This window comes from Hemiscyllium ocellatum, chromosome 33 (assembly GCF_020745735.1).
Source record: "Hemiscyllium ocellatum isolate sHemOce1 chromosome 33, sHemOce1.pat.X.cur, whole genome shotgun sequence".
Taxonomy (NCBI): Eukaryota; Metazoa; Chordata; class Chondrichthyes; order Orectolobiformes; family Hemiscylliidae; genus Hemiscyllium; species Hemiscyllium ocellatum.
This window is the reverse complement of record NC_083433.1, coordinates 23,872,128-23,891,359: the sequence shown is the minus strand read 5'-3', so window position 1 is coordinate 23,891,359 and position 19,232 is coordinate 23,872,128. Positions and strand designations below refer to the sequence as shown.

The following is a 19,232-nucleotide window of genomic DNA, read 5'->3' as shown; positions in this document are numbered from 1 at the left end:
ACAATATTGAAAGATGAAATATGAGAGTAATACAGAAGAAGATTTCAGGAGGTTTGTATATGCGAGGTAAAAGAGAGGCAAGAAAAAATAAGGCTGGAAAAGTAGGATTGGGGAACAATTGAATAGCTTCATTGCATCATTCTGAACAGTGGAAGACGCCTTTGCCAAACTAGAGCTTCGAGAGAGTTGGAGGCAGAGGTGAGTGTAGTGGCTATCTCTAAAGACAAGGTTATGGGGAAGCTGAAATGTCGGAAGGTGGATAAGTCACCCAGACTGGACAGAGTACTCCCTAAGGTTTTGAAGGAGATAGCTGAGGGGATTGTTCAGGCATTGGTGGTGATCTTGGAGAAAGTAAGGACTACAGATGCTGTAGATCAGAGTCAAAAAGTGTGGTGCTGGAAGAGCACAGTCGGTCAAGCAGTAGAACAGTCGACGTTTCAGGCATGAGCTCTTCATCATGAAAGCACTCCTGCTCGAAATGTCAATTCTCCTGCTCCTCGGATGCTGCCTGACCAGCTGTGCTTTTCCAGCACCACATTTTTCGTCGTTGGTGGTGATCTCTCAGGAATCACTGCAGTCAGGACTGGTAAATGGCTAATGTAACAGCCCTGTTTAAGAAGGGAGGGAGGCAGAATGTGGAAAATTACAGGATAGTTCAACTGACCTCAGTCTTTGGTAAGATTTTAAGAGTCCATGATTAAGACTGCCAAGTATTTGGAAGTGCGTGGTAAAATAGGGTAAAGTCATCATGGCTTCATCAAGGGAAGGTCACACCTGACAAATTTGTTAGAACTCTTTGAGGAGGCAATGAGCATGTAAGAAAAAAGGCAAGTCAGTGGATGTCATCTATCTGGATCTCCAGAAGGCCTTTGATGAGGTGCTGCGTTTGAGGCTGCTAACTAAGAAATGATGTTAGGAGCAAGCTCCTGGCATGGATAGAGGATTGGCTGTCTGGCAGAAGGCAGAGAGTGGGGATAAAGGGATCTTTTCCAGGATGGTAGCCTGTGACTAGGAAGTTTTGCAGGGTAAGTGTTGGGACCTTTGTTATTCATATCATACGTTAATAATCTGGACAAAGGAACTGAGGACATTGTTGCTAGGTTAGCAAATGACACCCAGGTGGTTTCGGAAGAGCTGTTTTATGAAAAGATAATCTGAGCCAAAGTAGGCAATTAATAGTGACCCCAACACTAATCCCAGTGACCACGATTATGTCTTGGGTTTTGACAATCTCATCACCTATTTCATTCCGTATGTAATCCTTGTGGTGCGTACAAATCTACGTGATTCTCACCTCTTCCATGATGTGAAAACTCTCCCACGTGGTTTAATTAAAGAGGTCGTGTTGAGGACATGGCGAGACTGCAGAAGAACTTGGACAGGTTAAGAGAGTGGGCAAGAGGTGGCAGGTGGAATACCATGTGGCAAGCACGGTGTGAAAAATAGAGGCACAGGCTATTTTCTAAAAGGGGAAAGGCTTTGGAAAGCTGAAGCACAAAGAGACTCGAAGGTCCTAGTTCAGGACAGTTTTAAGGTTAACATGCAGGTTCAGTTGACAGTTTTGGTAGAAAAATGCAATGTTTGCATTCATTTCAAGAGGGCAAAAATAAAAGAGCAGGGATATATTGCTGAGGCTGCATCAAGGTCAGATCAGACTGCATTTGGAATACTGAGACAGTTTTGGGCACTGTATCTAAGGAAGTTTGTGCTGATCTTGGAGGGAGTCCAGAATGATCCTGGTAACAAAGGGCTTGTCATATGAGGAGCATTGAGGACTCTGGATCTGTACATAATGGATTTTAGAAGGATAAGGATGGATCTCAAGGAAAGTTTCAGAATACTGAATGGCCTGAATAGAGATGTTTCCACTAGTGAGAAAGAATAAGACCTGAGGGCACAACCTCAAAGTGAAGGGGCTACCCTTTAGAACTGAGATAAGGAGAAATCTCTTCATCAAAGGTGGTGAATCTGTAGAACTCATTGCCAGGTTATTGAATGTCTTTAAGACAGAGCTAGACAAGTTCTTTATTAGTAAGGGGATCAAGAGTTATGGGGAGATGGCAGAAGAATGGGGTTGGGAAACATTTCAGCCATGATCAAATGGTATGGCAGATTCGATGGGCCAAATTAATGAGCTTAATTCTGCTCCAGTATCTTCTCGTTCTGTTGAAGTATTCAGGTAGGTGACTAAGGATTTGTTCAAAGATGTAGGTTTTAAGGAGCATCTTAGAGAAGGAAAGCAAGGCAAAGAGGTTTAGGAAGGGAATTCCATGGCTTAAGGGCCCAGTAGCTGAAGGCACAGCTGCCAATAGTAAAATGATTAAAGCTGTGGAAGAGACCAGAATTGGCGGAGTGCAGAGAGCTCAAGAGGGGGTTGTAGGGCTAGGAGGGATTACAGAGACAGGAAGGAGAGAAGCCAGGGAAAGGTTTGAAAACAAGGATGTGAATATTAAAACTGAGATTCGTGGGACAAGGAGCCAGTGTAGGTCAATAAAGTTAGATAATGATGCATGGAATGAGAAGAGGAGGAAGAGATGGTAATTATCTGTAGACTGATAACAAAGGATTTTGTGACATTGGATGCCCTGGAGATTTCATTTGGAAACCCGTTGTCGTCAATGTCTTAAAAATATTTTTCATCAACCCTATTCAGAGATGTTAATGACACACCTCTGGCACGAGGCCTCAGAGGTAGGGACTCTCCCACTGCAGCACTAGTATCCTCCCAACTGTCTTTAATTTTCTAAACACTTTCTATTAACCTATTTTTCTAATCAACCTGTTCAGCGGTATTATTACACACCTCTGGAGCAGTCCAGGGGTAGGGACACTACCACTGTGTCATAAGAGGGCCCCTCCATTTGTCTTATTTTTATTTATCCTATTGCTAATCAACCCGTTGAGAGATGTCATTGCCTTTGGAACCGGTGGAGCTTGAACCCAGGTTACCCAGTCCAGTGCACCACAAGAGGGCCCTGTTTATGTATTTAAACATATTTTCCTAATCAACCTGTTCACAGATGATTACTTACAGTGTGGAAAGAGGCCCTTCGGCCCAACAAGTCCATACCGACCCTCCAAAGAGCAACCCACCCGGACCTATTCCTCTACATTTACCCCTTCACCTAACACTACAGGCAATTTAGCATGGCCAATTCACCTAACCTGCAAATGTTTGGACTGTGGGAGGAAACCAGAGCACCCAGAGGAAACCCACACAGATACTAGGAGAATGTGCAAATTCCACACAGATAGTTGCCCTGGGTGGGAATTGAACCCAGCACCACTTGTGCTGTGAGGCAGCAGTGCTAACCACTAAGCCACCATGCTGTCAGATGTTCTTATACACCTCTGGAGCATATGGGCGTTGAATCCAGGGCTCCTGGTTCAGGGGTAGGGACACTATCACCGTGACAGAAGAGGGCCCCTTACTACTGTCTTTAAAATAAAGCCAAAAAAACTCAGTTCAGCTGTGACTGGTTTTTGTTCTGGGTTGCAGCCATTGAAGCCGTGAAGAAATCCCATCGTGAGGAATTGGAGAGATTGCGGAGCATTCAGAATATTGCAAACAACAATGATTTGGAGAGGCTTCGCAAACAGCACCAGTGAGTATGACTAACCCCTTGAGAACTTTGAAATGTGAGAGTAGGAGCCTATCAGATAGAGACAACAGGTAACAGGGAGTTGTGTATCTTAACAGGGTATTTAATCCAGTTTTCTGGTCCAAAACGGGAAAGTAGAATTTTATTCACATCCACTCTGTCAGGTAACTAGAGTCAGGGTGGGACTTCGGCCAGACTGGTAGCAAGATGCCTAATTTACAGCAAGCGCCATCTAATCATGCAGCAAACAGTTAAATTAAAGCAAAGTATTGCTGGAAATTTGAAATAAAATAAATGTTGGAGAATCTCAGCAGGTCTGGCTGCGTTTTTGGAGAGTGATTCAATAAAAATCGATATATACCATAGCAAACAGAACTTGGAGTTCAGCAATGTCTCCTGACAAAAGAAGAGTTATTTCTCCATTAGAAATACAGTGAATGGAAGATAATGATCGGCTACAAATTTTGTATCAATCCCAGTCACTTACACAATGATTCAGATCTAGCCTGTTGGGAATATTGGTATATGGTGTCTGTCAGGGAATGTTTGGCTGAGAGGACTAGTTGTGCTTGTGCTATTTTGTCACAACACTCATTGACGCTTTACTTATTTGAAGTCCTGCTTCTTTGTAGGGAGGAGCTGGAGTCCCTTCAGCGGGAACTGCAGGTGCTGTCTGAACAATACTCCCGCAAGTGCCTGGAGATTAACTACCAGGTGAAAGAGACGCAAATGCGAGAGAGGGACCTGTCACGAAGCCAACGGGAGAATGAGGAACTGCTTCGACAAAACCAGGTAAGGGGGGCGTGGACAATTCAATTGGGCAGTGATGCTTCTCAGAGGGAGGAGGATACCTGAAATAAAATACAGAAATGAGAAAAGGCTTCTCAGCCCATCACCCACTGCTAAGGATCTGATATGTTATAGATGGTGCCTTCTGGACAGTCAATGTGAATCTTGAGGGGTCAGCAACTCTATCCGTTGCCTGAATTAAAACCTTCCATTGACCTGCCCCCTGTCTTGAGTATTTCTCTTCTTTTTGGATCTAAAAGCCAGGCTGCCCCTTAACCAAAAAAGTTGTACCTACCAATTTTGGATATGACAGTAATTCACACAGAATCACACAAAATGGCTGCTCTGTCCCTCCCAAGCTCTGCGATAGCTGCCCCACTGAACCTGTGATGAATTTGACTGAAGTAAGTTGAGTGGGGTTTATGGGGTTAGAATGTAGGTGCTTTTGTAGTCATGACTAGTTCCCTCCACAATAGTAACTAAGACAAAGGAGTCTTGAGTCTTGGTGTGTCACCATGGCATCTGGTGAGGTCAGAATTGTGATTTATTCTGACAGGTTGGGTTCAGAACATTAGTGCCTACAAGAAGTGTGATATTTTGTCAATTGCCCTGCAGAGATTAGAATTCCACAATCCAGACTGACAGTCCATTGCAGTACTCAGAGGGCTGTACTGTCAGAGGCACTGTCAATTGGGTCATTAAACTGAGGCCCCACATGCCTTGTTGCCCTTCTAGATGGATGTAGTCATGGGTTTGAAAGGTGCTGCATCGCGAATTTTGGTGAATTTCTGCAGTATATCTTATAGATAATGAGCAAACAGTGGTGGAAGGAGTGGAAATTTGTGAATATGGCACCAATCAAGCGGTCTGCTTTGTCCTGGATAGTGTTAAGCTTCTTAACTATTTTTGGAGCTGCACTCATCCAGGGAAGGGAAGAGTATTCCATCACACTCCTAAATTGTTAGCGGGTTTGAGAAGATTTGTAGCTCAGGTTGAGGTTCTGGATGTAAGTTTGTTTACTGAGCTGGAAGGTTCATTTTCAGATGTTTCGTCACCAAACAAGGTAACATCATCAGTGAGTCTCTGGCATGCTATCAACAAATACATCACCAACCCAAGGAAACCTAAACACATAAATAGAAAGCAGGTCATAACACCAGTGCTTCACCGGATGGTGTTACCTAGTATGGTGACGAAACATCTGAAAATTAACCTTCCAGCTCAGTGAGCAAACTTACATCCACTTCTAGCTTGTGCTTTGTAGATGGTAGACAGCTTTGAGGATTCAGGAGTTATCGACTGCGCAGTTTCTAATCTCTGATCTGCTCTTATATAAATCCAGTCCAATCCAGTTTGTGGTCAATGGTAACTCCAGGATGTTGAGTTTAAGGATTCAGTGATGACAATGCCATTGAATGTAAATGGGTTTGGTTGGATTCTCTCTTGTTGGAGATTCACATTGTCGAATATTTGTGTGGCACAAATATATTTTCCTCTTGTCAGCTCAAGCCTAGATATTGTCCATGTCTTGATGTATTTGGATGTGGACTGCTTCAATATCAGGGGAGTTGTGAACAATATTGAACATTCCACCTCTGACCTTATGATGGTAAGAAGGTCACTGATGAAGTATCTGATGATAGTTGGGACAAGGAGCTGAGGAGGACCTGCAGAGATCAGCTGGAGCTGAGATGAATGGTTTCCAACAACCAATGTGCCAGATATGATTCCAACCAGCAGAGTGTTTACCCCCAATTTCCATTTACCCTGATTTTACAAGGACTCCTTGACATCACAAACAGTCAAATATGACTTCTGTGCCAAGGACAGTCACTCCCACTTCATTTCTGGCATTCAGTTCTTTTGTCCGCGTTTGGGTCAAGTCTGTGATTAGGTCAAGAGGTGAGTGGCCCTGACGAACCAACCTGAGCATCAGTTATTGCTAAGCAAGTGTTGCTTGATAGCACTATTGATGACACCTTCCATCACTTTACTGATGATCAAGAGCAGTCAGATGAGACGGTAATTGGCCAGGTTGGGGATTTGTCCTGCTTTGTGTGTACAGCTCATACCTGGGCAAGTTTCTACATTATTGGATAAGTGCCGTGTCGTGGCTGTACTGGAACAGCTTAGCTGGGGGGTATGACCACTTGTGGAGCATATGTCTTCAGTACGATTGCCAGAATGTTGTCAGGGTCCAACATCTTTGCAGTATGTAGTACCTCCAACCTTCTGTTAAGATCATATGGAGTGAATCAAATGATGGAGTGGTGGACATCTGTGATTTTGGGGCCTATGGAGGAGGCCGACACAGATCAGCTACTCAGCACTTCTGACTGAAGATTGTTACAAATGCCTCAACCTTATCTTTTGCACTGATGTGGTGGGCTCCCCAGTTACTGAGCATGGGGATGTTTATGATTGTTAATTGTCCATCACCATTTACGTCTGGAATGACAGGATTGCAGAGCTCAGATCTGATCATTAGTCTGTTGAGTTGCTTAACTCTGTTGCTTGGATTTTATTTCCAGAGTTTCTGCCAACATTACCTGGATCACTGAATTGAATTGAATGATTTATTCTCACATATTTTACAGTGAATAATACAATGAAAAGCTTTAACTGTTGTCACAATCCGGTGCCATTTTGAGTAGTTTAAAAATAGAAAGCTATAACTGAAAGAGAATTTATCTTTGTTCTGCTGCCTCGGTTATAAATCCTCAGGCCTGAGCTAGGTCACCAATGGCATCTGCACCTCCACTCCTCCTCCTCCACTTCGCCGCTACCTGTGCCGAAGCCACCAATGTAACAGTTGCCACTCTTTAAGCGCCATCTCTTATTGGCTGGGTCCACCTCACTGACCCTGAGGCTGGGCCCCACGCCGAACCCATGCAACTGGGAGTCCCTGGTTCTGCTGTCACTGCCGTCTCATCAATAACCAGGAGTTGCCTCTCTGGGCCTACCGCAACCAGGAGCTGTCGCTTCACCGATAACTGGGAGTCCCCCCTTCCGGGTCAATCGCAAGCATGAACAGAAATCCCTGGTTCAGCTGCCATGTCGATCACGCCAGGAGTCCCTGCTCTGGGGATACCACACTGCAGCCACCTCCTCACCAATGGCAGAGTCCCCACTCTGGGCCTACTGCAACCAGGAATCCTTGGCTTTGCTGCCTGGCCAGGCCGCCACCTCACCAAGAGTCCCATTCCTGCTGCCCTCCTCCAAGATGTTGCCTTCTCCAAGAGGATGAAAATGAGAAAAAGAGAAAAAAAGATGAAAAGGGTAAGGATGAAGAAAGGAAGTAGCCTGTCAGGAGTGGATGAGCTCATGAACCCAAACATTGCCTATGTTGCCAGTGCCGCCATCTTGGAACCTTTACCATTGACAGCACCAATAGATCATCACTTCTCGAGGTGGTGTCTGCTGCTACCAACCACCAAAGCTTTCACAAGCACAAAACATTGCAGCTGTGACTCGTGTTGTTTCCGCCTTTGTATAAATATAGAATGATTGTCGTCTTTAGAGAAGCTGTAATCTTATCTGAATGGTTCAGCTGACAGCACAAGTGAGTTTCCTGTTGTCCATATCCCTTCCAATATTAAATGCAAAAGTCCCAGCCTCACATAAAGATGTCTGTTATTTGTCACAATACTCATGGTGGCACAGTGTTTGGCACTGCTGCCTCACAGCGCCAGAGATTCCGGGTTCAATTCCCGCCTCAGGCGACTGTCTGTGTGGAGTTTGCATGTTCTCCCCGTGTCTGCGTGGGGGTGCTCTGGTTTCCTCCCATAGTCCAAAAATGTGCAGGTTAGGTGAATTGGCCATGCTAAATTGCTCGTAGTGTTAGATGAAAGGGTAAATATAAGGTAATGGTGGATCGGTGTGGACTTGTTGGGCCGAAGGGCCTGTTTTTCCACACTAAGTAATCTAATCACTGTTTAAATGAAAAGATATTTGCACATGCTCGACATTACTTGTGTTACCCTTGTATCAAACCATGGAAGAAGCCTTCCAAGATGGCCTTCATGTTATGAAGATGGAGAAGCACCAGAAATCATGCTGTAAAACCAAATATTTTTATTTTTCTTAAATTTGATTATTGACCAAATATGGAAGGAAAATCCTGCTTGAAACTAAGCAAACTGGGGGAGGAATGTTTCAGTTTTAAAACAAGTTACTGGAGGTGTATTTACACTACTTCTTACTTCAAGCAGTGGGAAGAGATTTGCTGGACTCCTAAGCACTGTGGGCATGTGTTCAGGGCAGTTTTGCTCAGAGGCAACCTGTAGATTTCAGTCAAGACCAGCTCATTGGGTTAGGAATGTTCAGCATGACAACAACTCGCTGATTGGCTGCTGGGCAGGTGGACTGTCTATGTGTACACAATACAGGGGTAGAAAGCTTCCAGACTCTAAAGAGCATCTCTCTCCTTATAAGTGATGAAGAATTGGAAGATAGTTAACTATTCTCATTCACAATTTGCCTAAAAGCTGTTGCCTCTCACCAGGAGAAAGTGAGGACTGCAGATGCTGGAGATCAGAGCTGAAAATGTGTTGCTGGAAAAGCGCAGCAGGTCAGGCAGCATCCAAAGAGCAGGAGAATCGACGTTTCGGGCATAAGCCCTTCTTCAGGAAGAAGGGCTTATGCCCGAAACGTCGATTCTCCTGCTCTTTGGATGCTGCCTGACCTGCTGCGCTTTTCCAGCAACACATTTTCAGCCTCTCATCAGGGAATGATATGCTAAACAATTAGTGTGATAATTGTCCTGTGTTTTCAGTAAAGAACTATGGGGACTAAAATGAAGAATGTCAGAGATCAGAAGAGCCGAGAGAAGCAAAAGGACTCATTGAATACTGTGGACTGATGCTATTGAACTGTGTTCTCTCACATTTTTTTTCCACCCATAACATCTATTTCTTTTTTGTTTGTCTCTCTGCATATGTATGTTGGGTTTAAAAATGAGTAGAATTTAAGTTAGAATTACAACTTGATCATTCCAGTTTTGTTTGCCTTGTTATTCAATCTGATTTATTTGTAATAAACAGTAGTTTCTTGTTAAATGCAGAAAACTGGTCATCATTTTCCGGCTGGAAAATTAGCAATGACGAATACCTCCTTCGAAAATTTAACTTTTGTGACAACTGAAAGATAGCAGAACTCGATCAGTTTACTTACACAAGTGGATTGTAACTGTGCAAGAAAGGACTCACAAGAAAAATAATCAATCTGAGTGGTTTCACTTATCTGAAAAAGCAGAATAAGTTAGAACTGTTCTCCCTAGAAAAAAGAAGTCTGCATGGTGGCCCCTGATAGCTATTGAACATACAACATTACAGTGCAGTACAGACCCTTCTGCCCTTGATGTTGCACTGACCTGTGAAACCAATCTGAAGCCCCTCTAACCTATACTATTCTATTTTCATCCATATGTTTATCCAATGACCATTTAAGTGCCCTTAATGTTGGTGTTGGTTACTGTTGCAGACACCCCTAGTACCCTCTTGAGTAAAGAAACTACCCCTGACATCTGTCCTATATCGAACACCCCTCATTTTAAAGGTACATCCCTTTGTACTAGCCATCACTATCTGAGGAAAAAGGCTCTCACTTTCCACCCTATCTAACCCTTTGATTATCTTATAATGTGTCAATTAAGTCACCTCTCAACCTTCATCTCTCTAACAAAAGCAGCCTCAAGTACCTCAGTCTTTCCTCACAAGACCTTCCGTCCATACCAGGCAACATCCTAGTAAATCTCCTCTGAACTCGTTCCAAAGTTTCCACATTCTTCCTAGAATGCCGTGACCAGAACTATACGCAATACTCCAAGTGAGGCCACGCCAGAGTTTTGTACAGCTGTAACATGACTTCATGGCTCCAAAACTCAATTTCTCGACCGATAAAAGCTAGCACATTGTACGCCTTCTTAACAACCCAATCAACCTGGGTGGCAACTGTACAATGACACAGAGATCTCTCTCCTCATCTACACTACCAAGAATCTTACCATTAGCCCTGTACTCTTTATTCCTGTTGCTCCTTCCAAAGTGAATCACCTCACACTTGTACCCATTAAACTCCATTTGCTATCTCTCAGCCCAGCTCTACAGCTTATCTATGTCCCTCTGTAACCTGCAACATCCTTCGGCACTATCCGCAACTCCACTGACCTTAGTGTCATCTGCAGAGTTACTAACCCATACTGCTACGCCCTCATTCCAGGTCTTTTATAAAAATGACAAACGGCAGTGGCCCCAAAACAGATCCTTGCAGTACACAACTAGTAACTGAACTCTAGGATGAACATTTCCCATCAACTACCACCCTCTGTCTTCTTTCAGCTAGCCAATTTCTGATCCAAACCACTATATCGCCCTCAATCCCATGCCTCTGTATTTTGTGCAATAGCCTACCATGGGGAACCTTATCAAACGCCTTACTGAAATCCATATACACCACATCAACCACTTTACCCTCATCCACCTATTTGGTCACCTTAAAGAACTCAATAAGGTTTACGAGGCTCGACGCACCCTTCATAAAATTGTGTTGACTATCTCTAATCAAATTATTCCTTTCTAGATGATTATAAATCCTATCTCTTATAACCTATTACAACTCTTTACAATAGACAATAGGTGCAGGAGTAGGCCATTCTGCCCTTTGAGCCTGCATCACCATTCAATATGATTATGGCTGATCATCCTTAATCAATATCCTGTTCCTGCCTTATCTCCATTACCCTTGATTCCACTGTCCTTGAGAGCTTTATCCAACTCTTTCTTAAATGAATCCAGAGACTGGGCCTCCATTGCCCTCTGGGGCAGAGCATTCCACACAGCCACCACTCTCTGGGTGAAGAAGTTTCTCCTCATCTCTGTCCTAAATGGTCTACCCCATATTTTTAAGCTGTGTCCTCTGGTTCGGCACTCACCCAGCAGCGGAAACATGTTTCCTGCCGCCAAAGTGTCCAATCCTTTAATAATCTTATATGTCTCAATCAGATCCCCTCTCAGTCTTCTAAACTCAAGGGTATACAAGCCCAGTCGCTCCAGTCTTCCCGTCATTTCAGGAATTGACCTCGTGAACCTACGCTGCACTTCCTCAATAGCCAGAATGTCTTTCCTCAAATTTGGAGACCAGAACTGCACACAGTACTCCAGGTGTGGTCTCACCAGGGCCCTGTACAGCTGCAGAAGAATCTCTTTGCTTCTATACTCAATCCCTCTTGTTATGAAGGCCAGCATGCTGTTAGCCTTCTTCACTACCTGCTGTACCTACATGCTTACCTTCATTGACTGGTGTACAAGAACACCCAGATCTCTCTGTACTGCCCCTTTACCTAAATTGATTCCATTTAGGTAGTAATCTGCCTTCCTGTTCTTGTCACCAAAGTGGATAAGCATACATTTATCCACATTAAATTGCATCTGCCATGCATCTGACCACTCACCTAACTTGTCCAGGTCACCCTGTAATCTCCTAACATCCTCATCACATTTCACCCTGCCACCCAGCTTAGTATCATCAGCAAATTTGCTAATGTTATTGCTAATACCATCTTCTATATCATTAACATATATTGTAAAAAGCTGCGGTCCCAGTACTGATCCCTGCAGTACCCCACTGGTCACTGCCTGCCATTCCGAAATGGAGCCGTTTATCACTACCCTTTGTTTCCTGTCAGCCAACCAATTTTCAATCCAAGTTAATACTTTGCCCCCAATACCATGCACCCTAATTTTGCTCACTAACCTCCTATGTGGGACTTTATCAAAAGCTTTCTGAAAGTCCAGGTACACTACATCTACTGGATCTCCCTTGTCCATCTTCAGAGTTACAGCCTCAAAAAATTCCAGAAGATTAGTCAAGCATGATTTCCCCTTCATAAATCCATGCTGATTCTGACCTATCCTGTTACTGTTATCCAGATGTGTCATAATTTCATCCTTTACAATAGACTCCAGCATCTTTCCCACCACTGAGGTCTGACTAACTGGTCTATAATTTCCTGTTTTCTCTCTCCCACCTTTCTTAAAAAGTGATACAACATTAGCCAATCCACAGGAACTGATCCCAAATCTATCGAACTCTAGAAAATAATCACCAACGCATCCACGATTTCTTGAGCCACCTCCTTCAGTACCCTAGGATGTAGACCATCAGGCCCCGGGGACTTATCAACCTTCAGACCTAACAGTCTCTCCAACAGCAATTCCTGGCAAATCTAAAATTCCCTTCAGTTCAGGTTCTTCAGCCACTATTACCTCAGGGAGATTGCTTGTGTCTTCCCCAGTGAACACAGACCTGAAGTCCTAATTCAATTCTTCTGCTATTTCTTTGTTCCCCATAATATATTCCCCTGTTTCTGTCTTCAAGGGCCCAATTTTAGTCTTAACCATTTTTTTGCCTTTCACATACCTAAAAAAGCTTTTACTATCCTCCTTGATATTATTGGCCAGTTTACCTTCGTACCTCATTTTTTCTCTGCGTATTTCCTTCTTAGTAATCCTCTGTTGTTCTTTAAAAGCTTCCCAGTCCTCCATTTTCCCACTCATCTTTGCTACGTTATACTTTTTCTCTTTTAACTTTATATGTTTCTTAACTTCCCTCATCAGCCGCGGCCACCCTTGCCTCCTTCTAGGATCTTTCTTCCTTTTTGGAATGAATTGATCCTGCAACTTCTGCATTATACACAGAAATATCCACTATTGTTCCTCCACTGTCATCCCTGTTAAAGTATTGCACCATTGAAATTTAGCCAGCTCCTCCCTCATAGCTCCATAGTTCCCTTTATTCAACAGAAATATTGTCACTTCCGATTGTACCCTCTCCCTCTCAAATTGCAGATTGAAGCTTATTGTATTATGGTCACTACTTCCCAATGGCTCCTTCACTTCGAGGTCCCTGATCAATTCTGGCTCGTTGCACAATACCAGATCCAGAATTGCCTTCTCCCTGGTCGGCCCCAGCACCAGCTGTTCTAAGAATCCATCTCTGATGCACTCCACAAAGTCTCTTTCTTGAGGTCCAATACCATCCTGATTCTCCCAGTCTATCTGCATGTTGAAATCCCCCATAACAACTGTAGTGACATCTTTGCGACAGACCAATTTCAGCTCCTGATTCAACTTACACCCTACGTCCATACTACTGTTTGGGGGCCTATAGATAACTTCCAAGAGGGTCTTTCTACCCTTAGTATTTCACAGCTCTATCCACACTGACTCTACATCCCCTGATTCTAGGTCCCCCCGCGCAAGGGACTGAATATCATCCCTTACCAATATGGCCATCCCACCCCCTCTGCCCGTCAGTCTGTCCTTACGATAGCACGTGTAGCCTTGAATATTCATTTCCCAGGCCCTGTTCACTTCAAGCCACGTCTCAGTTATCCCCACAATATCGTATCTGCCAATTTCCAAAAGAGCCTCAAGCTCATCCATCTTATTTCTAATGCTTCATGCATTCATGTATAGTATTTTTAATTTGTTACTGCCCTCACTCTTCCTATCAGCTCCTATTTTCACTCAACCTCACAGCATGATCCCTTTCTGAGTTTTCTGCCTCATTGATAGTTGTCTTATTGACTTCCCTTGTTCTAACTTTCCCTCCAACTTCCTTCTTAAACATCCAGTTTGTCCCCCCCCCAGTTCTTCCTAGTTCTCCGCAGTCCTGCTGAAGTATGTTCCTCCTCTTCTTCCCGACATCATTTGTGCCGACATGTACCACCACCTCTGACTCTTCACCTTCATTCTTGGGGATTTCCTGCACTCTGTCTGTGATGTCTTTAACCCTGGCACCAGGAAGGCAACACACCATCCTTAAGTCCCACCTGCTGCCACAAAAACCCCGGTCAGTTCCTCTCACGATGGAGTCCCCTATTACCACGGCTCTGTGCAATGTCCGACTCTTCGGCTCTGCCTCCGCACCAACGTTTGATTGACAGACCTGGCCGCCTCGTGGACTGGCAGTGTCAACTGTCTCTACTGTTTCCAAAAGATTCAACTTGTTCCTGACAGGTACTTCCCCGGGGTCTCTTGCACCTGTCTCCTCTCTGCCTTCCTCATCGTCTGCTCTCTTCTGTTCGCTTCTGGTATGATTGGTGTAATAACCTTGCTGAAGGTCTTGTCTGGAAAGATCTCATTCTCTCGGATGAGCCTAAGGTCCTCGAGTTCTTTCATCAGTGCTGCGATATGCTCTGTCAGGAGCTGAACGTGCACACACTTTCCACACTTATACGAGTCAGACACACCAGAGTCGTTGACCTCCCACATCAAACGCGTAGCACACTGAACCAGCTGGGCAGTTATGTCTTCACCCTCTTCAACTGTGGTGTAATCACTTCATTCAACCTCCTTGTCAAAGACTCCTGAGCTAAAGCTTCACTCTTTAATCCACAGGAACTTCCTTGGACCCTCTTTTTGGGGCAAGTCTGTGTACTTTGTAGGACCTGGGGTCTAGAACACAACCACTCTAATAACAATCACTTTACATTCCCGACTGGCTTTGCGCTCTGCCTTCACTTCCACCCTCAACCAAAGTATTGTTAAAAGGGGATTCGTTGGTGCTGTCTGTATGTTGACCCTATGAAAGAGACCAAAATTAGGGGGTTATAGATACAAGATTGGCACTAATAAAGCAAGTTCAGAATTCAAAACAAATTTCTTTAGCTAGTGAGAGGTTTGAAACTTTGCTATTACAGGGAGTATTTAAGACAGAAATCACCAATGCCTTCAGGGAGAAGCTGGGTCAGCACATGAGGGAAAGCAGCAATAGAATTACAGAGCTGTTACACCACAGAGGAGACCATTCAGCCCATCATGTCTGTGCCAACACTCCAAAGGAGCAGTTGACTGCATGTCACTCTCCTGCCTTTTCCCTGTAGCCCAAATCATTCTTCCTTATCAGTAGTTTGATTGAACACACCCCCACCATATTCTGAGGAAGTGCCTCCCAGATCCTAATCGCCTGCAGCGTGAAAATGGTTTTCTTTGTGTTGCTTTTGCTTCTTTTGCAAAATACCTAAAATCTGTGCAGCAAGCAATTAGAAAGGCAAACAGTAAGTTGGCATTCATCTTAAAAAGAGTTGAGTATGGGAGTAAAGATATCTTGTTTTAATTTTATAGAGTTTTGACAAGACCTTAGCAGGAGTATTCCTATCTAAGGAAGCCATAATGTTGAGGTTCCGATGTTGGACTGGGGTGATCAGAGTTGAAAATCACTCGACACCAGGTTATAGTCCAACAGCTTTATTTGAAAGCACAAGTTTTCAGAGCACTGCTCCTTTGACAGGTAGCTAGTGGGGCAGGATACATAGGGCACAGAATTTATAAGTAAAAGATCAAAGTGTATGTATTAGACAATGTATTAGACAAACTTAGATGGCTGTTAAGTCTTTAATCACTTAGAATGGGGCTGAAGGTTTCGATTGATTAATATGTATTCTGGGATTTACATATTAATCAATCGAAATCTGCATCCCTATTCTAAGTAGTTAAAGACGTAACAGCCATCTAGGTTTGTCTAATATATCATATGACACTTCGATCTTTTACTTATAAATTCTGTACCCTATGTATCCTGCCTCACTAGCTACCTGTCAAAGGAGCAGTGCTCTGAAAACTTGTACTTTCAAATAAAGCTGTTGGACTATAACTTTTTTTTAACTTTACCTCGGGAAGGATATACTTATCTCAGAAGATGTGCAACACAGGTTCACCAAATTAATCCCTGGGACGTTGGGTTTGTCATTTGTTAGGAAATTGCGTCTGCATTCCTTAGAGTTTTAAAGAATGAGAGGTGATCTCATTTAAATTTTTAAAATTCATGCAAGGCATGTCAGGCTAGATAGGATGTTTCCCCTCGCTGCTGACAGACCTGCTGTCTCAACCTGTTCTGCCACTTTCAGTGATTTATGCATGATAGGCTTATAGACTCCCCATCACCAATCTCCTAAAAACTCAAATATTACCCCTTTCTTAGTACACAAAATACCAAACATGATTGTTAGTTTAAGTCATTCAGTGTTCCTAAAGTTGCATTCCCCCCCACCCCCTCTCCTCCCCCCCCACCCACCCCACCCCTCTCCTCACCCCCCCCCCACCTCCCTCATTGCTATCTACTCATCTGCATGTGCCTGGTGGAGAAAAACCAAAGCAAGTAGGCAAAAGTGAGGACTGCAGGTGCTGGAGATCAGTGTCTAGGTCAGAGCGGCGCTAGAAAAGCACAGTAGGTCAGGCAGCTTCCGAGGAGCAGGAAATTCGACGTTTCAGGCAAAAGCCCTTCATCAGGAATCAAAAACCAAAGCAAGCCTGAGTAACTGCTTCCCCAGAAAAGTTCAATAATGATTCAGCTCCATAACAGGAACGAAAGGTGAAAGCTCCTCTTTCTAGAAAGTAATTTAAACAAGATGAAGAGAGAACACTTTGAGATAAACCTGATCAATATAAATCCATAAACTTAAAACAATTCCTGTAACTAGACCATTACAAAAAGTCCAGATTTCAGACAGTTCCAGATTTTTAGAAAGCTGGGTTTTGGATGTTGAACCTATACTCATTATCTTTATTTTCCATCTCCTACCTCCTAAATCATTCCCTAACCTTATTAATATGAAGTACTTGGGAAAAAAACAGTAAGATTCATTCAAAAGCTGAGCTGTTTCACATGTTGTTTCTGGACTCCATTAATCTCTTCGAGATTCCCTACCCTTTAAATATATGTGGACATTAAGTGGACAAAATGTACAAAGCAGTTTGACAATACAGTAGTCAACAAATTGCCTCCAATTCTAATTGTTTGAAATCTTTTACGTGGAGCTTTGTTGAATGTCTTCTGGAGGTCTGTACATATGAGAACCATAAGTACTTTTTATATTTACTGCATGTTACTCAGTGTGTAAGATATGATCCACCCTTTACAAATTTATGCAATTCTCTCTAATTAGTTCATACTTGTGTCTAATCCAGTCAGTTATTGCTTCTGTACAGAATACCTGAGATTAATATTTTGCTAATGTCTAAATTTATCTCTCTGACCTTTTTAAATAACTGGAGGGGCAAGAAACTAGAAATTTACGAGGCATGAACTAAAATCTTGATAATGGAAAGTGTTTAGGGGGATTTTCCTGGGTCAAAGTCTGGGTAAACAGGATCCAGGACTCAGGGAAGATCAGGAGATTGATTCACATGGGAACAATGAACAGTCACATAACACAATGCACCAGGACACTAACCGTCTGTTGAATTAAACATTACACCAAGGCCCCAACTTAACTGGAATTAAAAGATCACACAACACAATTTGAAGAAGAACCTGGTGTTTACCTAGTATCCTGGGCAGTATTTATCCCTTAGTGAACATCGTTTAAAAATCAGAACTATTTGGCCATTATCACCATTCTGACTCAAACCGTTAACTCTGCTTTCTCTTCGTAGATGTTGCCAGACCGGCAACAATTTATGTTTTTGTTTCATTATCATTTTCCATTTTATGTGAGCTTGCTGTGCACAAACTGTGCCAGGGACCTGGGTTCAATTCCCGCCTCAGGCGACTGACTGTGTGGAGTTTGCACATTCTCCCCGTGTCTGCGTGGGTTTCCTCCGGGTGCTCCGGTTTCCTCCCACAGTCACAAAGATGTGCGGGTCAGGTGAATTGGCCATGCTGAATTGCCCCTAGTGTTAGGTAAGGGGTATATGTAGGGGTATGGGTGGGTTGCACTTCGGCGGGTCGGTGTGGACTTGTTGGGCCGGGGGGCCTGTTTCCACACTGTAAGTAATCTAATCTAAATTAAAAAAAAACTATATTTCTAATGTTACACATCTGATGTATTTAATTGTCTGTATAACATTTGGGATGGTGAAAGAGTTTATACAAATACAAGTCAGTTCCTTGTTGTCTTCTGTGACCGAGAACTTTCTTTTCAATGTGACCATCAGAGATTCTGGACAATAGTCATGAGTAAGAAGGAGTTTAGTCAATTAGTGTTATACAAATGACAGGATTTAACAGGAAAACAAATTGAATTTCTATAAGATAAATGATTTAATTAATGATATTTGTATTCCTTGTAATTACGTATCAATGTATCATATTAACAATTGAGAGACCACAAAACCATAATGAGAGAAATAATTGAGAGGATATTGAGGTGGTGGTGATATATGGTAATTTTACTAACAGAATGGTAATCCATAGCCCCAGGATAATGTTCTGGGGACATAATTATGAATCCCATTATGGTAGGTGGTGAAATTTGAATTTAGCAAAATCTGGAATTGAAACCGAGTCTAATGGCAACCATGTAACCATTGCCAATTGTCATAAAACTCGTCTGGTTCACTGGTGTCCTTTACGGATGGAAATCCTCGTCTGGTCTGGCCTATGTGACTCCAGACTCTCATTGATGTGATTGATTCTTAACTGCTGTCTGAAATAGCCGAGAGAGCCAATTGATTTAAGCAAAATAACGGAAATGGCAACAAATGCCAACTTTACTAGTGGCACCCACATCCTATACATGAATAAAGGGGGAGAAAAGTCGATAAAAATGTTCAAATTATGAGTAGATAGGGCGAAACTGTTACCACTGACACAAGGGTCAAGAACCAGAGGATGCTGATTTAAAGTGATTGGCGAAAGAATGGCGTAACTAAACTTATTTTTGTACAAAGTTAAAAATCACACAACACCAGGCTATAGTCCAACAGGATTAATTGGAGGCACTAGCTTTCGGAGCGCCACTCCTTCATCAGGTGGTTATTTTTGTAGTCCGTGGTTAGTATATGGGATGCACACCTGAGAATTTTCTGAGCAAATCCAATCGTGACTTTCCGAAGGCAA

At 43.1% G+C, this 19,232-nt stretch overlaps 1 protein-coding gene across 1 annotated transcript in view; it reads left to right on the top strand.

The window, feature by feature from the left end:
* Positions 1–19,232, top strand: part of triobpb (TRIO and F-actin binding protein b) — a 133,085-nt gene that overhangs the window by 68,620 nt on the left and 45,233 nt on the right. Inside the window, exons 10-11 of the mRNA XM_060849290.1 lie at positions 3,500–3,605; positions 4,235–4,394. Of these exons, the coding sequence (XP_060705273.1) occupies positions 3,500–3,605; positions 4,235–4,394 (266 nt within the window). The remainder of the gene's footprint in view (positions 1–3,499; positions 3,606–4,234; positions 4,395–19,232) is intronic.